This window comes from Rhinolophus sinicus, linkage group LG11 (assembly GCF_036562045.2).
Source record: "Rhinolophus sinicus isolate RSC01 linkage group LG11, ASM3656204v1, whole genome shotgun sequence".
Classification (NCBI taxonomy): domain Eukaryota; kingdom Metazoa; phylum Chordata; class Mammalia; order Chiroptera; family Rhinolophidae; genus Rhinolophus; species Rhinolophus sinicus.
The window spans coordinates 48206706-48227471 of record NC_133760.1 but is presented as its reverse complement, the minus strand read 5'-3'; the positions used below and the strand labels follow the sequence as shown (position 1 = coordinate 48227471).

The 20766-nt window shown below is 36.5% G+C and overlaps 1 protein-coding gene across 1 annotated transcript in view; it reads right to left on the bottom strand.

Moving 5' to 3' along the window:
- Window positions 1-20766, bottom strand: part of URI1 (URI1 prefoldin like chaperone) — a 61736-nt gene that overhangs the window by 12735 nt on the left and 28235 nt on the right. The window contains exons 3-4 of the mRNA XM_074314978.1: window positions 15215-15293; window positions 14041-14176 (exon numbers count right to left, since the gene is read on the bottom strand). Of these exons, the coding sequence (XP_074171079.1) occupies window positions 14041-14176; window positions 15215-15293 (215 nt within the window). The remainder of the gene's footprint in view (window positions 1-14040; window positions 14177-15214; window positions 15294-20766) is intronic.

Here is a 20766-nt window from a genome sequence, read left to right as displayed (position 1 = left end):
ATAAAAATGAAAACAATTAAAATTGAAGAAAAAACGAATAATTTGGAGGAAAGAAGAACAAAAGTTGGTTTTCAAACAACAATCATTTTAACTAAGAATTAGAAATTAAATTTTAGAGGACTCCAGAAGGATAGCATCCGGTATAGTTATTTTATTACTTGTCTAACTGACCAGGCTAAATGTTATTTCTGCAGCAGGTATAACCTAATATTTTAAAATCTTCACTAATTCAGAATCTATAATATAATTTGCCCAGAACTAACTGAAATACTTTGCACTAGCTATGAAAAGGGAGACTGAAAGCAAATTAATAGTGTAAATTCTGAAGACCATGGTTAGACTAGAAAAGAAAATCTAAAAGCTTCTTAATTTAAGAACTTAAGAAGTCATTTGCACCTAAAGATAAATGAATGATAGGACCAAATGTGTAGAATATGTAGTTATAGCTGGTGGAGTTATATATAAATATATACTTGAAAGGGCTACAATTATGATGTAGTAAAAATTATCTGCAATAGCCTTACCAAAAGTTACAACCCCCTCCATGAACAGTCTTCGCACCGAGCTGTACATAGATTCGTGTGTACCGAGTAGGACCGGGTCTAGAAAGATAAGTCTCTTCTGAATCCTTTGTGACCACTGAATTCTCCATCGCTTTCCTTTTGTGTGCTGGAATTTTTCAACATTCTTTCAACACTTTCAACAGGACATGCCCCCAGTGGAGAGGTTCACAAACCTGTGTACAGGACCTCTCCTTAAACCAATTCAAAGGTTTTTACTTCCACTTTAACCAAGAGATTGAGTTCTTAATATTTACTTAAATTCTTAATAATTGCACTTAATATTTACTTGTCCCGCATACCTCATTAAAATAACAATGAAGCAAAAATTTAAGGGCATAAAGACAAAGATAATGGGAAAGGAGAACAGGAATATAGACAAGGGATTTCAACCCAAGTTTTGGAAACTGCACAAGGGGTAACTGATGTTGCACAACAGAAAAGGCTGGACCCTGACTGCACCGGGGAAAGCCGCCAACGCCCACCTGGGCTGCAGGACCTAGGACAGGCTCCTCTCTTGGAAATACTTCTGAACAAAGGGATGAACTCAAAACAAAGCTCTGATAAAAGTCTGACTAGAACAATTAGGTTCCAAACCTACCCTCACAAAGCACAGCCGGGTAATCAACTGCCCCTTTCTTGCTACACAAAAGATTTACAGCCTAAAGTGGTTTGCAAGAATTGTGAAGAAAGGTGAACACAGAGAACAGAAAATGTCTTAGTGAAAACAGTGTACATACTGAACCCTGAGACATCCAGCCTGGTTCCCAAAACACTAGACTGAGATGAGAAAATTCTTTTCTGGCATGGTGAGTAACCCCAAATCTGCTGATTTTTGTCAGTTCCTTAGTTGAAAAAAAAAATCTGCTTTGCACCCTAACTCCGTACAGAAAGCCTACTAGCAACACACTGCCCGTGCACACAGAGCTTCCTAACACTGCTTAACTCTCTGAAGTACAAAGGTTAGCCATGGAACACCAAACATTAAAGAAAATCTTCACTATAATACCAGAAACAAATGACTGAAAGGAAGGGAGGGAGGGAGGGAGGGAGGAAGGAAGGAAGGAAAAAGGAAGATGGAGAAGACAAAAGCAATGCATAAGGAAAACTTTAAAAGAAACAACTAATTAAAATCCTAAAAAAGGATATTATATTCATGAAACAAGAACAGTATGCTATACCAAAGGAGCGTTCAAAGAACAGCAGCAAAACAAACAAAAACCAAAAAACCCAAAGATCCTAGGGATTAAAATGTATAGAAAGAGCTTAAAAACCAATCCCTGATTCCAAAGATAAAACAAATCACTTCAAAAACTATAACAAGACAAAGAGGACAACAGGAAGGAATTATCAAGGAAATAATATTAGATAATTTCTTTATCAAAGAAATACAATTTCCCAGAACTGTAGGACATGAATCTCTACACTGAAAGTACCCACCAAAAACCTAGTAAAGAAACTTAACAGGATCCACAACAAGGCCTCTCACTGTGGCATTTCATATCATGGAGAATAAAAACAGGAAACCTTCTCAAGAGAAAAAGTTACGTACAAAGGAAAGATAACAGCATCAGATTCTTTTTATAGCAACACATAAGACAGGAGGTAACAGGATAATACCTTCAAATTTCTGAGGGAAAAATCATTTAAAATCTAGAATTCTAAACAGTCTAGTTACAAAAGGCAGTAGTATACAAAATATTTTAAGACTTAAAAAATTTCAAGAAAAGTATCTCCCGTATACCTCCTGGAAAATTACTAAAGACTATACCTCCAACAAAATGAATAAAACCTGAAAAGAGGTGCCAGGGGAACCAGGAAACGGGGACTAAAGAAGAGGCCAGGACATGGTACAATGATAAAGGAAGCCACCGGGAAGCTGGATGTCCTTTGTTGAAGATGGAGCCAGTCCAGATCAAAGCAAGACTATGAAGAACTCCAGCACAGAGGTCGCTAAGAATACAATGAAAGTGTCTGACTGAAATAGTGATAGATACACATCATTATGCAACAACTAACAACAGCAGTTAACTTCCAACGCTACACAAGAATGGAAATGAAGCTACATCTAAGCATGAACACCAATTTAACAAAAGTCATAATAAACAAAATTTAAAAAGACTGGGAAAACAGGGACAGGGAGAACATGAAAATGATCTAAATGTTTCCCTTTAATTATAGACAGGTAGCTAATAGATACTATAGCAGGTCCTCGAATTGTATTTTCATTTACGTCGTTGCATTATAACGTTAATGAGATGCCATAGAAACTTAATTCTTGCTTATATCAATTAGCCTATGCTAAAATTGGTTTTGTTATGTTTCACAGAAACTATTGACAACATTACATGAAGACTTATTGTACACAAAACTGAAAAAGAAAAAACCCTAGAAAAAAGAATATGTAAATTACTTGGGAAATGTGGACAAAAAGAACAGAGCAAAAGATCAACCAAAAGACGGAAAGTAATTACCTCTAGGCAATGGGAACTGGGAGCCAAGAGGGACCGAGCAGGACTCTGCTACTTTTTCACTGTGTGTATTAATAACGTGCATGATATTTTACAGCTATATATGTTTATTACATAGATAAAACCAAAATCATAAACTTATAGTTTATAACAAAATATCAAAGTAGTTAAGATAGGCCTCCCTGGATATACTCAAAAACACATATTGCCTAAGATGAATCAGGAAACTTCGTTGATGGCCATATCACATTTCCCACAATACATATTCTGAACAAACTTCAAGCTCCTACCCTCTCCTGCTTCAGAACAAATAAGCCTGATGTTATTGCTGTGGAGATTTCAATCTTTAACTTCTCTAACCCAAATATCCTTACCTATCCTTGCCTCTTACTCTTTTTCACTGATACTTTCCAAAGCTATTATTTTCTACCTATACTTTTAATCCCATCACCTCAAAGAACTGTCATTTCCACTTTCTCTTGAATATGCTCAGAAGTTTCCTATACTCAAAGGAAAATAAAATCTTCCCTTAAAAACAACAAGGAGCCAAATTATAAGCTAAAAAGCTCCAAGTGCTTTTTCTCTCTGACTGAAACATAAAAATACATACATACATACAGACAGACAGACAGAAACTAAAAGATATTATAGGAGCTCTAGAAAATAGACAAAGGTCTACAGCAACCAAGTGATCACTCAAACACAAAAAAGCCACAGTCAAAATGGCAGGAACTTTCATGGCACTTTTACTCACCTTTCCCCGCCCTCTCCCCAGTGTGGAGCAGTTCTGGTCTACAGAAGGTGGCAGCCTAGATCCCAATTTCTTCCTTTGAACCATAGAGAATAGACCAGACTTTATTTGCAACGTTCTAACCAGTCTGAGGGCCACATGAAGAACTGGTAACTGTCGCACCTAAACCAGATTTCAGTGGGGACACTGCTCATGAAAGCTGCAGGGGGACTACAGACCTGCAGACACCTGGGACAAGAGTTTGGGTAGAACTACATGACATACAGTCTGAGTCTGCAAAGAGAAGCTGAGGTGAAAATCTTTAGGAAATTAAGATATTCAACAGCAGCCATGTATACAGAAAATTTAAAACTCCACATACAGGCCCAGGAAAGACACATGTTCAGAAAACACATGAAAGACCATAACCTTTCACCTTGGGTTGATACAAAAGCCCAGCGCATGTCTAGCTTATTAGTGATGTTCCTCCTCGCCAGTCCACAAAGGCTGGGTTTTTCAAATGCCCAATTTTCATCAAAAAATTAAAAGGCAAACAATAAATGGAAAAACATGGTCCATTCAAAAGAATAAGTCTCCAGAAACTGTCCTTAAGACAAAAGAAAAAAAAAAAATCCAAAGGAATCAGATTTACTAGACAAAGCCTTTAAAACCATTGTCTTCAATATGTTCAAAGAGCTAAAGGGAAACACACAAATAACTAAAGGAAATGAAGAAAGTTATGCATGAACAAAACGAGACTATTAACACAGAGATAAACTAAACCAACAGAAAATCTGAACCTAAGCAATTTAATGGCTGAATTGAAAAATTAACTAGAGGAGTTCAACAGCATATTTGAGCAAGCAGTAAAAAAATAATAATAGTAAAATAAAAATATAAAAAATAAATAAGTCAGTGAACTTGAAGACTGGATATTTGAAATTATCAAGTCTAAGGAGCAGAGGAAAAACAAACAAACAAAAAAAAACAAAAAAAAGTGAACTGACCCTAAGGGGCTTATGGAATACTATTAAGTGAACCAATATACACATTAAGTGACTCTCAGAAGGAAAAAAGAAAAAGTGGCAAAGAAATTATTTCAAGATATAATGGCCAGTAAATTCTTGAATTTGATGTAAGTCATGAATCACAAATCCAAAAGACTCAACTAACTATAATAACCCCAAAGAGATGCATAACAAAACATATAACCAAACTTCTGAAAGACAAAGACAAGGAGAGAATCTTGAAATCAGCAAGAGGAAAATGACTCATCACATATAAGGAATCCTCAATGAGAATACAAGCGAATTTCTCAGCAGCAATCTTGGAAGTCAGAAGGCAGTGGGGTGAAACATTTAAAATGCTGAGGAGGGCCGGCCCGGTGGCTCAGGTGGTTAGAGCTCCATGCTCCTAACTCCGAAGGCTGCCGGTTCGATTCCCACATGGGCCAGTGGGCTCTCAACCACAAGGTTGCCAGTTCAATCACTCAAGTCCTGCAAGGGATGGTGGGCAGCGACCCCTGAAACTAAGATTGAATACGGCACCTTGAGCTGAGCTGCCGCTGAGCTCAAAGATGGCTCAGTTGGTTGGAATGCATCCTCTCAACCACAAGGTTGCCGGTTTGACTCCCACAAGGGATGGTGGGCTGTGCCCCCTGCAACTAGAAAACGACAACTGGACCTGGAGCTGAGCTGCGCCCTCCACAACTAAGACTGAAAGGACAACAACTTGGCTTGGAAAAAAGGCCTGGAAGTACACACTGTTCCCCAATAAAGTCCTGTTCCCCTTCCCCAATAAAATCTTAAAAAAAAAAAAAAAAAATGCTGAGGAGAAAAACCTGTCAACTGAGAATCCTATATCCAGCAAAACCGTCCTTCAAAAATGAGGGGAAAATTAAGGCATTTCCAAATAAATAAAAGCTGAAGTTATTCCTTATCATTAGCCCTGCCCTACAAGGAATGCTAAAGGGAGATCTTCAATTTGAAATTCACTGAAGGTCACTAGACAATAGCTTGAGACCATATGAAGATAAAAAAATCTCCAGTAAAGGTAAACATGGACAAAAATAAAAACCAGTATTACTGTCATTATGGTTTGTAATCCTTTTTTGCTATAGGATATAAAAAGAGAAATGCATTAAAAATCATTACAAATCTATGTTAATAAGTACACATTGAATAAAGATGTAATTTGTTACATCAATAATATAAAAGGGACAGATGGAACTGTATAGCATAGAATTTTTCTATGTAATTGAAGTTGGTATCAATTCACAATACACTGTTATAACTTTAAGATGTTATATGTAATCTCCATGGTAACTACAAAGAAAATACCTACAAAATATTAATAATAAAGGAAGTGAGAAGGGGATCGAATTATTTTACTACAAAAAAAAAATCAACTATACACAAAGGAAGGTAGTAATGAAGAAAATGAGAGACAAAAGCTATAATATATACAGAAAACAAATAACAAAAAGGCAAAGTAAGTCCTGCCTATAAGTAATTACTATAAATGTAAATGGATTAAACCACCTAATCAGAAAGCACAGATTGGTAGAATGTGTTAAAAAAAAGAAAAAACAAGATCCAACTTATATTATTATCAAGAAAAGACTCACATTAGATCTAAGGACACAAACAGGTTGAAAGCAAAAGGATAGGAAAGACAATTCCTCTAAATAATAACCAAAAGAGAACTGCAGCGACTATACTGATGAGACAAAATAAGACCTTAAGGCAAAAAAGTCTATAAGAGGCAAAGGATATTTTATATTAATAAAACTTTCTTATCAAAAAGATTATAAACATATACACACCTAACAACAGAGCCCCAAATATATGAAACAAAAATTGACAGAATTCAAGGTTGAAATAGACAAAATCCTCCAACAAGAGTTGGAGATGTCAGTACCCCACTTTCAATAAAAGGATGCAACAACCAGAAAGAAGAGCAATAAGGAAACAGAGGACTCGGACAACACTACAAACCTGCTGGCCCTAAGAGATATATACAGCACACTCCACTCAACAGGAGCAGAATACATATTTTTCTAAGGGAAACATGGCACATTTTCCGAGAAAGACCATCAGATAGGCCACAATACAAGTCTAAAATTTTAACAAGACTGAAACCATACAAAGTATTTTTTCCAGTCATAATGGAATGTATCTAGAAACCAGTCATAGAAGGAAAGGTGGAAAATTCACCAATACATGGTAATTTAACAAAACACTGAATTAATCAATGGGTCACACAAGAAATCACAAAGGAAATTAGAAAATACCTTAAGACCAATGAAAATGAAAATACAACATACAAAACTTACAGGATGTGAAATGAAATACCTTTGTATCGAGTATTGAGAATGCACCTTTTATGTGAGTGCAGGATTGCTATAAGGCATTTCTACAGAGTCTAACATGATTTGAGAAAAAGCAAAGTCATTATATGACAACTTAAAAATAAAAAGGATCTAAAGCTAGAGAAATTAATGCCAGCAAAAGATGGTTTAATAATTTTATAAAGAGGTTCGGCTTGAAAAAATGTCGAGATAACAGGAGAAACAGCTTCTGCCACCAAGAGGCAACAGATGAGTTCCCAGATGCCATTAAGAAAATCACTGAGAAAGACTATCTGCCTGAGTAGGTTTTTAATGCAGACCCAAGTGCTCTATCCTGGAAAAAAGGGAAAAAAGAAAAAAAATGCCACAAAGGACATTTATCAGTAAGGAAGAGAGAAAGCACCAGGATTTAAGGCAGGCAGGGACAGGCTAATGCCACTGTTTTGTGTAAATGCAGTCAGGTTTACCAGCAGGCTGCCCAAGCATTGAAGGGAAAATGTAACACCAGCTGCCAGTCTCCTGGTTGTTCCACAGGAAGGCCTGGACAGTGAGAACGCTTTTTCTGAACTGGTTCCATCAGTGCTTTGCCCCTGAAGTCAGGAAGTACCTTGCCAGTAAAGGCTGCCTTTTAAAGTTCTGATACTGGACAGTGCCCCTGGCCACCCAGAACCCCATGAGTTCAACACTCACGGCCTAGTCCAAGTGGCCTAGCTGCCCCAAACACAAAGTGGAGACCTTGATGATGACCCACTTGCACTTACTGCATAGTGAAGAATCAGCACGCTACACAGCTCATCAGTTGTGGGTGTCTTCGTAGGTAAGTAGTTTTTTAAAATATATAATAATGTTTCCAATACTGTATTATAAATAGGACTGTAATATTGTGCACCATCAAAATGTTATAATGACTCATTCATTAGTGTACAGCCTAGGCAATCATATCGATTACACTAGACTGCCATAAAGCAATCCTACTGTTGCTGCTTTGTTATCAATGCATGAATCATACCTGTAAATATGAATCTTTTTCACATCTTTTTTTTTTAGCTTCAGATGTACAAAACAATGTAATAGACATTTACAGCCCTCACAAAGTGATAATCCGCCCCCCAATCTACTACCCCTCTGACATACAATATAATCGCATATAACATCACATACAGCTGTTACAATTCCACTGGCTCTATTCCCTATGCTGGGCTCCACATCCCACGACCACATATTTCATTATTTAATTACAGCTGACATTCAGCTTCGGGCACATAGCGCAGCGGTCAAGCATCTACACAGTCTGTGAAGCGTTCTGCCTAGTAAGTCCAGTGCCCATCTGGTACCCTATGTAATCTTTACAACACTATTGATTATATTCCCCATATCTTTTCATTTTTGACGTCTAGCATTAGTAATACCTACAACATCTACAGTGTTTTGTATCATATACCACAATGTTGATGTAGTACTAACAGACGATTCATGTGATAAACAGACGATGTAAATTTACAGTAGCGATAAACATGTACAGTACTGTAGATGTGTTTTCTCTTCCTCACGAATGTCTTAGCAACAAGTTCTTTTCCCCAGTTTACTGTAAGAACACAGTGCGTACTACATACAACATACAAAATACATGTTAACTGACTGTTCTTGTTATTAGTAAGGCTTCCAGTCAACAGGAGGCTACTAGTAGGTAAGTTTTGGGGGAGTCAAAAGTTATACACAAATTTTCGACCGTGTTGAGTGTCCAGCGCCCCTAACCCTATGTTGTTCAAGGGTAACTTGTACATGCAAAAATCCTCAACACAATGCTAGCACACAGAGAGGGTGGGGAATCAGAGGAAGGTGGTCACAGGTACAAACTTCCGGTTCTAAGGTCAGTAAGTACTATGGATGTAATGTACAGCATGGGGACGACAGTTACCTCTGCTGTGTGATATGGATGCAAGTTGGTAAGAGAGTTAATACTGAGTTCTCATTATAAGGAGAAAAATTTTTTTTCCATTTCCCTGTATTGTCTCTATATGAGGTAATATATGTTAATTAAACTTATTGTGGTAATCATCTCACAATATATGTAAGTCAAATCTTTATGCTGTATACCTGAAACTCATAAAATGATGTATGCTGATTATGCCTCAAAAAAAACCAGGAAAAAACGCTAGCAAACAAAATGCGGCGGCATATTTAAAAAATTATACTCCTAGATGGATAATCCCAGGAGATTCACCACACAAAAATCAACCAATGGCAGTATACTACATTAATAGAATGGGTATTCAAAAACAACAACAAATGATTCTCTTAATTGATGCAGAGAAAGCCTTTAACAAAATCCAACGCCACGTCATGATACAAAACATTCAATAAACAGGAACAGAGGTAAATTCCTAAACATGATAAAGGCCATACATGAAAAATCCAAAACTGACACTATACTCAATGGCGAAAGATTGAAGGTTTTTCCCCGAAGATCAGACACAAGGGCAGGATGCCTGCCTACTGTCATCATCTCCAGTCAACACAGTACTAGAAGGTCTAGCCAGAGCACTTAGGCAAGAAAAAGAAATAAAAAGCATCCAAATTTGGAAAGAAGATGTAAAATTATCTCTATCGGCAGATGATATGATCTTATATTTAGAAAGTCCTCAACATTACACACATACACACACACACACACACGCACTGTTAAGAGCTAATAAACAAATACAGCAAAATTGCAGATCAACATACAAAATCAACATTCAAAAATCAGTTGCATTTCTATATATCAACAATGAATAATCTGGAAAAGAAGAACATAATTCCACTTATAATAATAGCATTTAAAATAATAAAACATTTAGTAATAAATTTAGCCAGGGAGGTACAAGACTTCTACAGTAAAAACTACAAAGTGTTGCTGAAAGAAATTAAAGACACAAATAAATGGGAAAAACAGCCTGTGTTCATGGATTGGAGGACTTCATATTGTTAAAATGTCAGTATTACCCAATGCAATCTACAAATGCAATGCAATCCCTATCAAAATCCCAACAACATTTTCTGGAGAAATAGAGAAAATTCCCCCCAAAATTCATATGGAAGCTCAAAAAGACGATAGCCAAAACAATGTTGGAAAAGAAGGTAAAAGTTGGAGGTCTCCTTTTTCCTGATTTGAAAGCTTACTACAAAACTACAGTAACGAAAAAAACACTCTGTTACTGGCATTAAGACAGACATATAGACCACGAAACAAAATAGAGAGCCCAAAAATAAATCCTCCCATACATGTTCTTGCCAAACAACACTCATATTTTATTTATCCATTCATTAGTTGATAGACATTTGGATTGTTTCCACATTGGGGCTATTAGGAATAACGCTGCTATTAATATTCATGTCCAAGTTTTTGTGCAGACATCGTTTTTGTTTCTCTTAGGTATAAGACCATCTAGGTGTGGAACAGAGTTCCATGTAACTCAATGCTTACACTTATAAAAATGCTTTCCAGTGGTTGCACTGTTGACGTTCACACCAGCAATGTCTGAGGGGTCCCATCCTCACCAATACATGAATGCTGTCTTTTTTATTGTAACTATTCTAGTAGGGATGAAATGCTATCTCGCTGTGGTTTTAATTACCAATTCATTTTTGACAAAAGTGCAAAGGCAATTCAATGGAGAAAGGAGAGTATTTCCAACAAATGAGGATGGAACAATTGGACATCAATAGGCAAAAAGACTGAACCTTGAACTAAACCTCACACCTGATATAAAAATTAACTTAAAATGGATCACAGAGCTAAGTGTGTTCAACTATAAACATTTTATAGGAAAAAATCTTCATGAACTGAGAGTAAGGCAAAGAGTTCTTAATATGACACCAAACACATGATCCATTAAAAAGGTGACAAATTGAACTTCAAAATTAAAAAGTTTTGCTCTGGAAAGACTGTTGAGAAAATACAAAAACAAGATGCAGCCTGGGAAAAAATATCTGCAAATCATATATTCAACAAAGGACTTGCATCCAGAATATGTAAAGAACTCTCAAAACTCAAGTGTAAGAAAAAAATACAACCCAGGTTTTTTAAATGGGCAAAAGACTTCAACAAATGAAAGTGGATACATAGAAAACAAGTAAGTACGTGAATCAATGCTCAACATCATTAGCCATTAGGGAAATGCAAATTAAAACCACCATAAACCTAGTCACATGGCTAGAATTTCAAAAATTGACAATACCAAGTGGTGGTGAGAACGCAAAGCGACGAGGATGCTCATACCTTGCTGGGATCAGGGAGACAGAGAACTAGACAGCGTGGCAGTTGAACGTACACTTACCACATGACCTAGCAGTCCCACTTGTCAGGAGTTAGGAACGGCAATAAAGGTCACGGTCATACAAAAATCTGTACACAAGGTTTATAGCAACTCTGTTCATAATTGCCAAAACAACTGTCCTTAGATGGGGGAATAGAAGAACAGTGGTACATGTGTATCATGGAACAATACTCAGCAGTGCAAAGGAGTGAACTGTGATGCACAGAACCATTTGGGTCAGGCACTGTGGTGAGTAAGAGAAGTCTGTCTCAGACAGTTACATACTGACTCCATTTACATGACATTCTGGAAAGGGTAAAATTAGCAGCGCCAGACCCAGAGGAGTGGCTGTCAGCCTGAGGAGTGCAGGTAGGAGGAATGACAGAAAGGAAGCACGAGGGAGCTTTGGGGGGGTCCCATGTCCTGACTGTGGGTACCCTTACGCTGTTCTGCATCCTGATTGTGCACTGGCTGAATGAATCTTCACACATGCTGTAACTCACAGAACAGTATACCAAATAAAAAGTCAATTTCACTTTCCTCATTTTAAAAACTAAAAAAACTTTAAAATGCTGGTCAGATTCATATTAAAAGGCAAAAATGCAAGCTGTGAACACACGGGTAGGACTCTTAGAAATCATCTTCCACAGAGCACCTCTGAATCCTTTTGTTGTGGTTGTTTGTTGTTGTATTACATGCATTTTGTCCATTTTGACTCTTTCTTTAACATGACCTCCCTCCACCTTCTCCAATTACCCTGGCAACAGTGAGGTAGGTAACTGTATGTTTAACTTGTTACATTTCTTCTGCCTTAAGAAAAATAAAGTATCTTTTCTTAATAAATGTTAAGTACAACAATATGCCTAAACATTTTCTTCAGTTATTATAAAAAAACTGCACAAATAAAACAACTTTTTAGAATTAATTTACTATAACAGATTCTCAAACATAATGTATATGTATATATTCTGAAAATTACTGTATATAAATATTGATCCCAAAAGTCACTATATTTGGTCATTCCCAAAACCATATTTAACATTGGAAAGTGATTTACCAAAAAAACATTTCTGCATTCTAAGCTCTATTCTAATCTATTCAAAGTTATTTTCCCATTAATACACTAAGTCGTAATTGATTCTAAAGATTTCTTTGCTGAAATATCCATATGAAAATCAAAATGAAAAAACTTCAACAGACTATAAACTGACTTCCTATCAGAACTACCCCAGTAAATAAAGACTCCCCCATTAAAAATGGCATTTAAGAAAAAATTACGCCCATTCTCTTTCCTCTAACGTATATACATAACTTATTTTAATGTAGTAATGCCAAAAGAATTATCATTGCCAGAAATTATATACAGGACTAACAACAAGAATCTGATTAGTGTTACAATAGATCAAAATATGTATCAATCATAAACTTATAGGAGTTGACCTGCAATTAGAGTCTCCAAATACAGATCCTAGGATTCGTTGAGTAAATGAGTCCTTTAACTAATTCCCACTCATGTATGAGGGCAGTAATTTCAGCTTTAGAAAACTCAGCTTTTTTCTATCTATATGACCTCATTTATAAAGGAGGAACCTCAAAGATTTATTTTCAAATGTACATTTAACTACAAGATTAAAAAGTACATTTAACTAGAAGGTTAAAAAGCAGGTAGGGTTGATATTATACGATCAATTTAAAAATGCTACTATAGAAATGAGCACATAGATTAATAAACCTAATTTTAAAATGTAACTAAGTTAGAATCCATGCCAACCAATCCAACTACATACAAAATGTGTTTGTGTGACTGGATATGTATATAACAACAAATACAGTGGTACCTCAGTTTTCAAATGTAATCCACAAGTTCTGAAACATTCGAAAACAGCCGACAGCTAGGCCTCAGGATCCTGCACTCAGCGGAAGCCATGTGACATGTTCGACTTCTGAGTTGTGTTCGCAAACCAAAGCATTTACTTCCAGGTTTACGGCGTTCATAAACCAAAATGTTTGTCAATGGAGACGTTCGAAAACGGAGGTACCACTGTACTATCACAGATAAACAAAACTGAAGAACTATCTCAAAAGGAGGCAGAGACTTCAAACCATTTGACAAGCATGGATGAGGGTGTCGTTTTAGGCAGCACCTCTCCATACCGGCCTCTTCTTCTGCAAAATGAAAATGTGACTTCTTCCAAAACAGAAAGCATGTTTAAGAATTGTTTCTACTTTTGCAAAAATATATTTCTCTCAGTTCAATAAGTAGAAGTAAATTCTTTCTGCATACCAAAGTATTAAAAGCAAGTCTGTGAAAGTACCTAAAACAAAGTAATTACGAAATATAAAACGACCCCAATTTCAATCCACAAAACCACGTATCACAATACCATTTACATATTGCAGTTTCTGAAAACATGCTAAGACGGGTGACATTTCAGCCCAGATGCCCCGTTACCCAGCTCACATGCTCACACGCTGGCCCTAGTCAAACTACTTCCAGTCAACAGAGACTTACTAAGAGCCTGGACTAGGAAATCATGGAAGGTACTTTTAATAATAAACAGTCCAGCCACTTGGCACTTTGTGACCCTGATACACATCTAGCAAAGAAACATCACTGATAATTTGTACATACGTTCTTTCCGGTGCTCAACTAAGCCCACGGCCTGCTTTGCTGAGCACTTTGCAAACCAATTGTCCCCAAGTAAAACAGTGACTTCATTAGTATGGACAAGTTTTCCTGGCATGAAGGCAAAGGGGCCAAATGGTACCTATTTGAAAAAAAAAAAAAAAAAAAGACAGATTAAAAACACTAAAAAATACATTTTATGAAACAATTAAAAGCTCTGCATTGAGGCCTTTTTTTACCTATTCACTAAGAAAAATAAAATGTCAAATTCACAGAAATTTAACATTATATTAAAGTTTCACTAGGAAAACCTATAGAAATTGTTTTAAGTTAATAAATCAATGCCAAAACTGTAAAAGGTATCAGCACATTTACATACAGCTCTCGGAAAAATTAGCCGTCTCTGAATGTTTATACTTTTTGTTCATTCATAAATCTAAATGAAAGCAAACCAGTAATAAAATATTAAGTTAATAAATAGCTTTGATTAAAATAATTCAAAATTATTTCCAATAAAATAGCCATTTTTTGCAAAGCAAGAATGAACAAATAAATAGCTTTACTGAGTCTACAAAATTTACGAAATATCTAGGCTAGTGTAACAAAGAACAATACATTTACAAAGTATTCGGGCTAGTGTTAGATCTTCGTGGGAGAGAATATTCATACAATGAGAGAATCTAACCCAGGGCTCATGAATACACAACCATGCCTATATGAAGATCATTCAGACAAGAATCAGTAGCGCCTCCTTATAGGAAATCAATGTTCTAGGGTTCAGTTCTGTGAATTACACAACATTATGGTCTCTTCCTGCTCTGGCTAACAGGAAATGACTAAGTGCCATATTTCTGTCATAATTACGATTTTCTAACACAGTAAATCTGCATACCAAATATGTCAAATTGTGTGCTAACGTTTATGCCATTTATGTCACCATAATGTGATAATTTAATATAAATCTGGGGGGAAAAAAGGAAATACCCACTATTGCTATAATTGGTGGATTGTTATAAAGTAAGGCAAAACAAATTTTTCTTGTGCTGGTTGCCTCTGATACAGTCCATCAGCTTGGCAATTTGTGACTTGATACACATAAGGTCAACAAACATTTTCTTCACACAGGTACCATCTTTCCAAGACACAACACACTCCTCTAAAAGAAACACACGAAACATACCATGATGTTGTAAGACAGCTTATCGGGCAAGGTGCTGAGTCTTTCTTGAAGGGCATTGTAATCATTATCTACCTTCTTCCTGTTGGCAAAAAATACCAAATACCAAATGAAGATACAAATTAATTCCTTGAGCAGGCCATGTATCATAAGACAAGCTGATCAAAAACCTAATCTCAGCAATTTAAAGATTAAAGTGGTTTTTAATTTTAAAATCCTGTTTTTACAAAGTTTAGCAATGGCATTATTCCAGCATACATTTACGAAAGAATTAAGACTCTCAGGGACTTTGGCTTTAGAAGTAGAACACTCATATCTTGAGAATTAGTGTTTCCTAAGGTAGGAGATCATCTGAACTAAATAAAATTTAGCAATTAAGGGAAATAGTGAAGAAGGCCTGATGTTTGGAAGGAAACTCAAGATGAAGGAAGAGGAGATTTAACATAGCTTTTGAGTGAATAAACACTGGCTGTGGAGCAGGAATCATGAACACGAAATGTGGTCAAATGCTTCAGCCTCCTCAGGAAACTTCAGGCTGCAAAATGGGGAGTTCAGTTATTCACACTAATGTGATTCCGGTGAAAGAACCAACTAGGGGCTAGAGAAAATTAGGCAGAGGTAATACAAAAACCACTTCGATTTGGTTTTGGAGTTTGTTTCATGTTGTATCAAAACAGGGCTACACTACTTAATACATTAATTTCAAACAACCAAAAGATGTAACTCTATAGGCGCACAGATGGTCACCCCTTTCCCGCTATGGACCCCACTCAGTTCTTACACCCACTGGGAGTGAACAGCTCCATGCTGAGATGCCTGTTTTCAAACATTCTCTGGAGATTAGGTTTCCGAAGGGTCCCCTGCTAGGGTGTAGGCGGCAGGCAAAACCAGAGCACCGAAATTTTTTAAAGCAGAAGGGCTCTGTCAATTTTTTAAAATAACAAAAAAAACTCACCAATTCAGCAAGTAATTTAAAAGAACATGTAGATATTGTCAAACTGAAATTAGGATAAATTACAACATAGATAATCGCTCTCCAGATAATAAAAATGACTGTTCTATAAGCATCATGGAATTGGTTTCAGTTTACTCCTTAGCTCCCCTAAAGCAACAGTAGCATAATTAATAAAAATCACCTCATTTAGTCTAAAGAACATCAAGGATTTCACATATATGTTATTCATCCTAAAAATATTCTTGCGGTAAATGTCACTATCCACACTTTCCTCTTACAAAAGAGAAAAGAAAGAAGATGGAAACAGAGACATTTAAGAGAAATCAGATCTCTTCTGACAAGGAGAGGTGAGCAATGAATTTAACCTGGGTCTCCTGACCTGTACCGCGAGGCTTTTCATTCTCTAGTGTTCAAGTGCTGTTTTTAAACTTTCCCCCAAAAGCCTTTTTTATAAACAAACATAAAATGTCTTTATGTTTAAGGCAAGATCATCCTTCTGGACACATTTTTACATGAATAAAATTATTTTTCTAAAAAGCAACTCTTTCTCAAGCACAGGGCTCCGTACCAGAAAGCACATAACGTGGCTTTGAAAGTCAGACCACAGGGTGAATCCCAACCCCATCACTTAACACACACAAATTAGCCTTATTAACCCTCGTCTCAGGACTGTCAACGGTAGGACGGGAATAACGCCACACTAGCTCACAGGCTCAAGGAACGAAATAGAAGGGGCTGAACATCCTGCCTGGCACTGAACACCTACACTGAGCACCCAACACCCCCTTTTCCATGAAGCATCAAAAAACAACAATTCTAATATTTTCAACAAAGACTATTACCCACTAAGGTAAGATTCCACTTTGCTAAACTCATTCAGTTAGATCCCGTAATAGGCCTACTGAAAGACAGTGTGGCTAAATGTGACCATTCAGGGGGCTCTGGGAACAGGGCTGCTGTGAGCAATAAAAGGGACACTGTCTGTAAGGATCTAATCTGGCACAAAGCTGGCACAGTGATCTCTCAACACTAAATCTACTAAACACTAACAGTTTATATGTTTTGGGTGAGTGATTTTGCAAATGCTCAAGGACTATCCATCAGCTCAACGTTCCTACGACCAGTAAAAAGCTAGTTATATGAAAGTCAGCATTCAGTATGTCTTATTGGGGCAACTACACAGGAAAAAGGGGACTTCTTAACAAAACAGCTCTTTGTAAATTAAAAGAACAGTAAATTCAACCAGAGGTAATACAAGAGAGATCAATATCAGCATTCCAAATTCAGTATATTCAGTTTTAAACTTTTCGATAATCCTCTTTAGAACAAAAATGCAAACATACTGGAGGACAGTTTAAGACTGCAGCTGTGATTTCTAAATTTTGAATTGTTTTCTAACAATAAAAACGAGAAGGTAATCTAAAATGCAGGCCTTTTGAAGGGAGGCAATCAGGAAGCAATGTGCCTGGGAGAAATCGTGGTTTGAGGAATTCTCTCTGAAGGCCCCACTAGTGGAAATACCAAGGACCAAGCGCTTGGTCAGTTATCTCCAAAGAGTACCCCCAATATTTAGGGCTCAAATAATCCCATTGAAGGTCACAAAGCCTAGGCAGCAAAAAGTACAAAAACGATTCTAAGAACTGCGGTGTTACAGAAGGTAAGTAGGGAATCTTTCACCTGCACCAAAATTTGAACAGGTCTTTTCTACTTGACTACTTAGAATCATAGAATTCATTTTGGGACACTGTAGTTATATTAAAATGTGGACCCCCAAGAGGCATCTGCTTAAGATAATTCTTTTCAAATGGAAAACAAGACCGAGATGTGGTTAGAGTAAACCTCTCACGCCTACAGATAATCTATACACCTCCTTGCCTGGCTTCACCATATGTGACCCTAATAGAACAGGTGCAGCCTTCAATTCGTACTTTAAAAAATATATCCAATAAGTAAGATTTAATTTGCATCAGATATCCTCAGGCAACATTCCTTACAGAAAATAAGAACTAAAGCACTGCTATCAAGCATATAAGGAACTTTTACATTCTTGTTTTGAATCTTGCTACTCATGTGCCTTCTGAGAAGCACCTTTGTTTAAAAAGCAGCAGCAAAGGAGGACAGAACACAGCTACAGATTTGCCTTCATCTTAAGGATGAAGATCTGGACAGATCCCATGGGAAACACCCTTTCAGGGACTTGTAAAAAGTATGAGAGCGAGTGAAACCCTGTGCATGCCGAATATTTACAGGTGAAGTGTACTGATGTCCACAATTGACTGACTACATCAGGAAAACATGGATTAATGGACTGCGGTACGGACAGGTAAGATACGTGATCAAGGTTCACCTATGCAATTCTTTCAAACTTTTCTGTATGTGTGCATATTTTCATGATAGAATATTAAAAAGGAGATGGGGAAAACATGAGAGGGGATCTATAATCTTAATATTAAATGCAACTGACAAAAAAAAATCTTTGTAAAGAAAAAGTTCTATACCCCTTGATTGAGGCAAGAGATAAACACTCTAATTTCCTTTAAATAATGAAAAATAGCTTTAGATAATAAAAAAGTGAAACATAAATCACTGATTGAAATGATTTTGCTAATTTTCATTTTAGAGTAGGAAGTTGGAAGACGCACAAAATATTGACAAATATTCAACAGTGCACTATTAGTAGTTAAGTTTTGGGGGAGTCAAAAGTTACATGCAGAATTTCGACTGCAGGGGTGTGGGGTGTATCCCTAATACCCACATTGTTCAAGGGTCAACTGTATATGATTCCTCCCTCTTTATTATGAAGTGAAGGACATTTTCACAAATAACTACAGAAATTCCAATCACAAAAGCACACAGACTCTTCAGAAGGTTTGGAAGTTGCTCTGTGCTCCACTGGGGCGAAGGGGAGGGGAAATGGGGTGAAGAGACAAGAAAATGAAAAGGCCCAAACAGAAGGCTCCACACAAAACAGTAGCTGAAGACTGTGTGGTCAGTGAGATGGAGACTGAAAAGAACATGGTTCCCTAATCCACCCACCACTGCAGATGGCACTGATCACCCTGAGTAACTAAGGTGCAGCAGTATTCATGGATCACATAATAAAATAAATCTCATATAAGCATATGGAGTCAAGTCAGGAAATTCATGAGAAATACGCCACAAACCACAGCACTGTTTGGATGAAATAGTTTGGTGCGAATCCCTCAAAAACATCCAAGCTCGGTATCTATCCATCCGTACGAATGGGCTTGAAAGAAGAATTTTAAAAAAAAAAAGAGAAGAAGAAGAAATCAACAAATCTTCACCTTTGATTTTTACCTATGTAAGTATGATGGTTTCTTGGTTACCATTCCCCACTGTATATTCCGAAACTAGAATACTAGAAATACTAGAAACTAGATACCTCTTCCCCCAAACAGCATTTTTTATTTAGTTTCCTTTAAAAAATAACAAATGTCAAGTATTTGCTTAAAGATTCCTCTCTCAAACCTCACATACTCAAGTGTTTCAGAAATTGTATGTCCAAAGTTAAAGCTGTTCTTTCCAAAATTAAACATCTGAACAGTATAAAATACCATGCTCTCAGTGATGTGGCCATTATTTAAAAAAAAAAAAAAAAAAAAATGAGTACCAAATCTTATTTGGTAAAATTCAGAAAATTAGACATTTGATACACAATGAAGTTTATGGGAACAAAATAAAGAATTAAAAGCAATTAATGATTGAGAACAATCTCCAAAGTAAAGTATTAAAGTGTACATTCTGATTTCATTTTTATAAAAAAGGATGAAAGCATAATATATAAAAACATGGATGAATACACACACGCATACACATACACATACATACACACCTTATGGAAACAATTTCTGGAAAGATTTGCAAGAAACTGGTTAAAAAAAGTTGTTTACAAAAAAGAGAACTGAAAATTGGGGGCGAGGGCAGGAGGGGAACTACCCACCATTCACCCCCCTTTGTACTTCTTAAATTCTGGACGACATGGACATGTTGCCTAATCTTAAGTTTTTTTAGTTTAAATTTTAACGTTAATATAGAGACTTTATGTATTAAAGATAGGTACTGAAATATTTCCAGGTGGAATGATATGTTTTAGATTCACTTCACAGTAGTTGGAGGTGGGCACAGAGGGTAGGACAGTCTCCTTAAATGGAACAGTTTAGGTGAAGCCATGAGCTGATAATTACGGAAGCTCAGCGATGGCTACATGTGGGTCCACTGTACTACTGTCACCTTTTGTTTGAAAGTCTCTATAACTGAACGTCATTTTAAAACATTCATGTAAAGCTTTAATAATATTGTTCAGAAAGCCATTTCTCCACCGTGATAAAAGATGGTAATGGCAAAATATTCAGGAATATTTACAAAGCTTTGGCTGTTTTTTTTGTTTTGTTTTTCTTTATTCACCTGACAATTACAATTTTCAAAAAAGATTTCAGAGCCAATACTAATATTGACTGAGTGCCAGTCTGGGTGTTCACGCTACGAACATTATCTCCCTGGAGCTTCAGTTAAGTAGGATCATCATCGTTTTACAGGGAGAAGCTGAAAAGCGGAATAATTCACCCAAGTTACAAAGTTA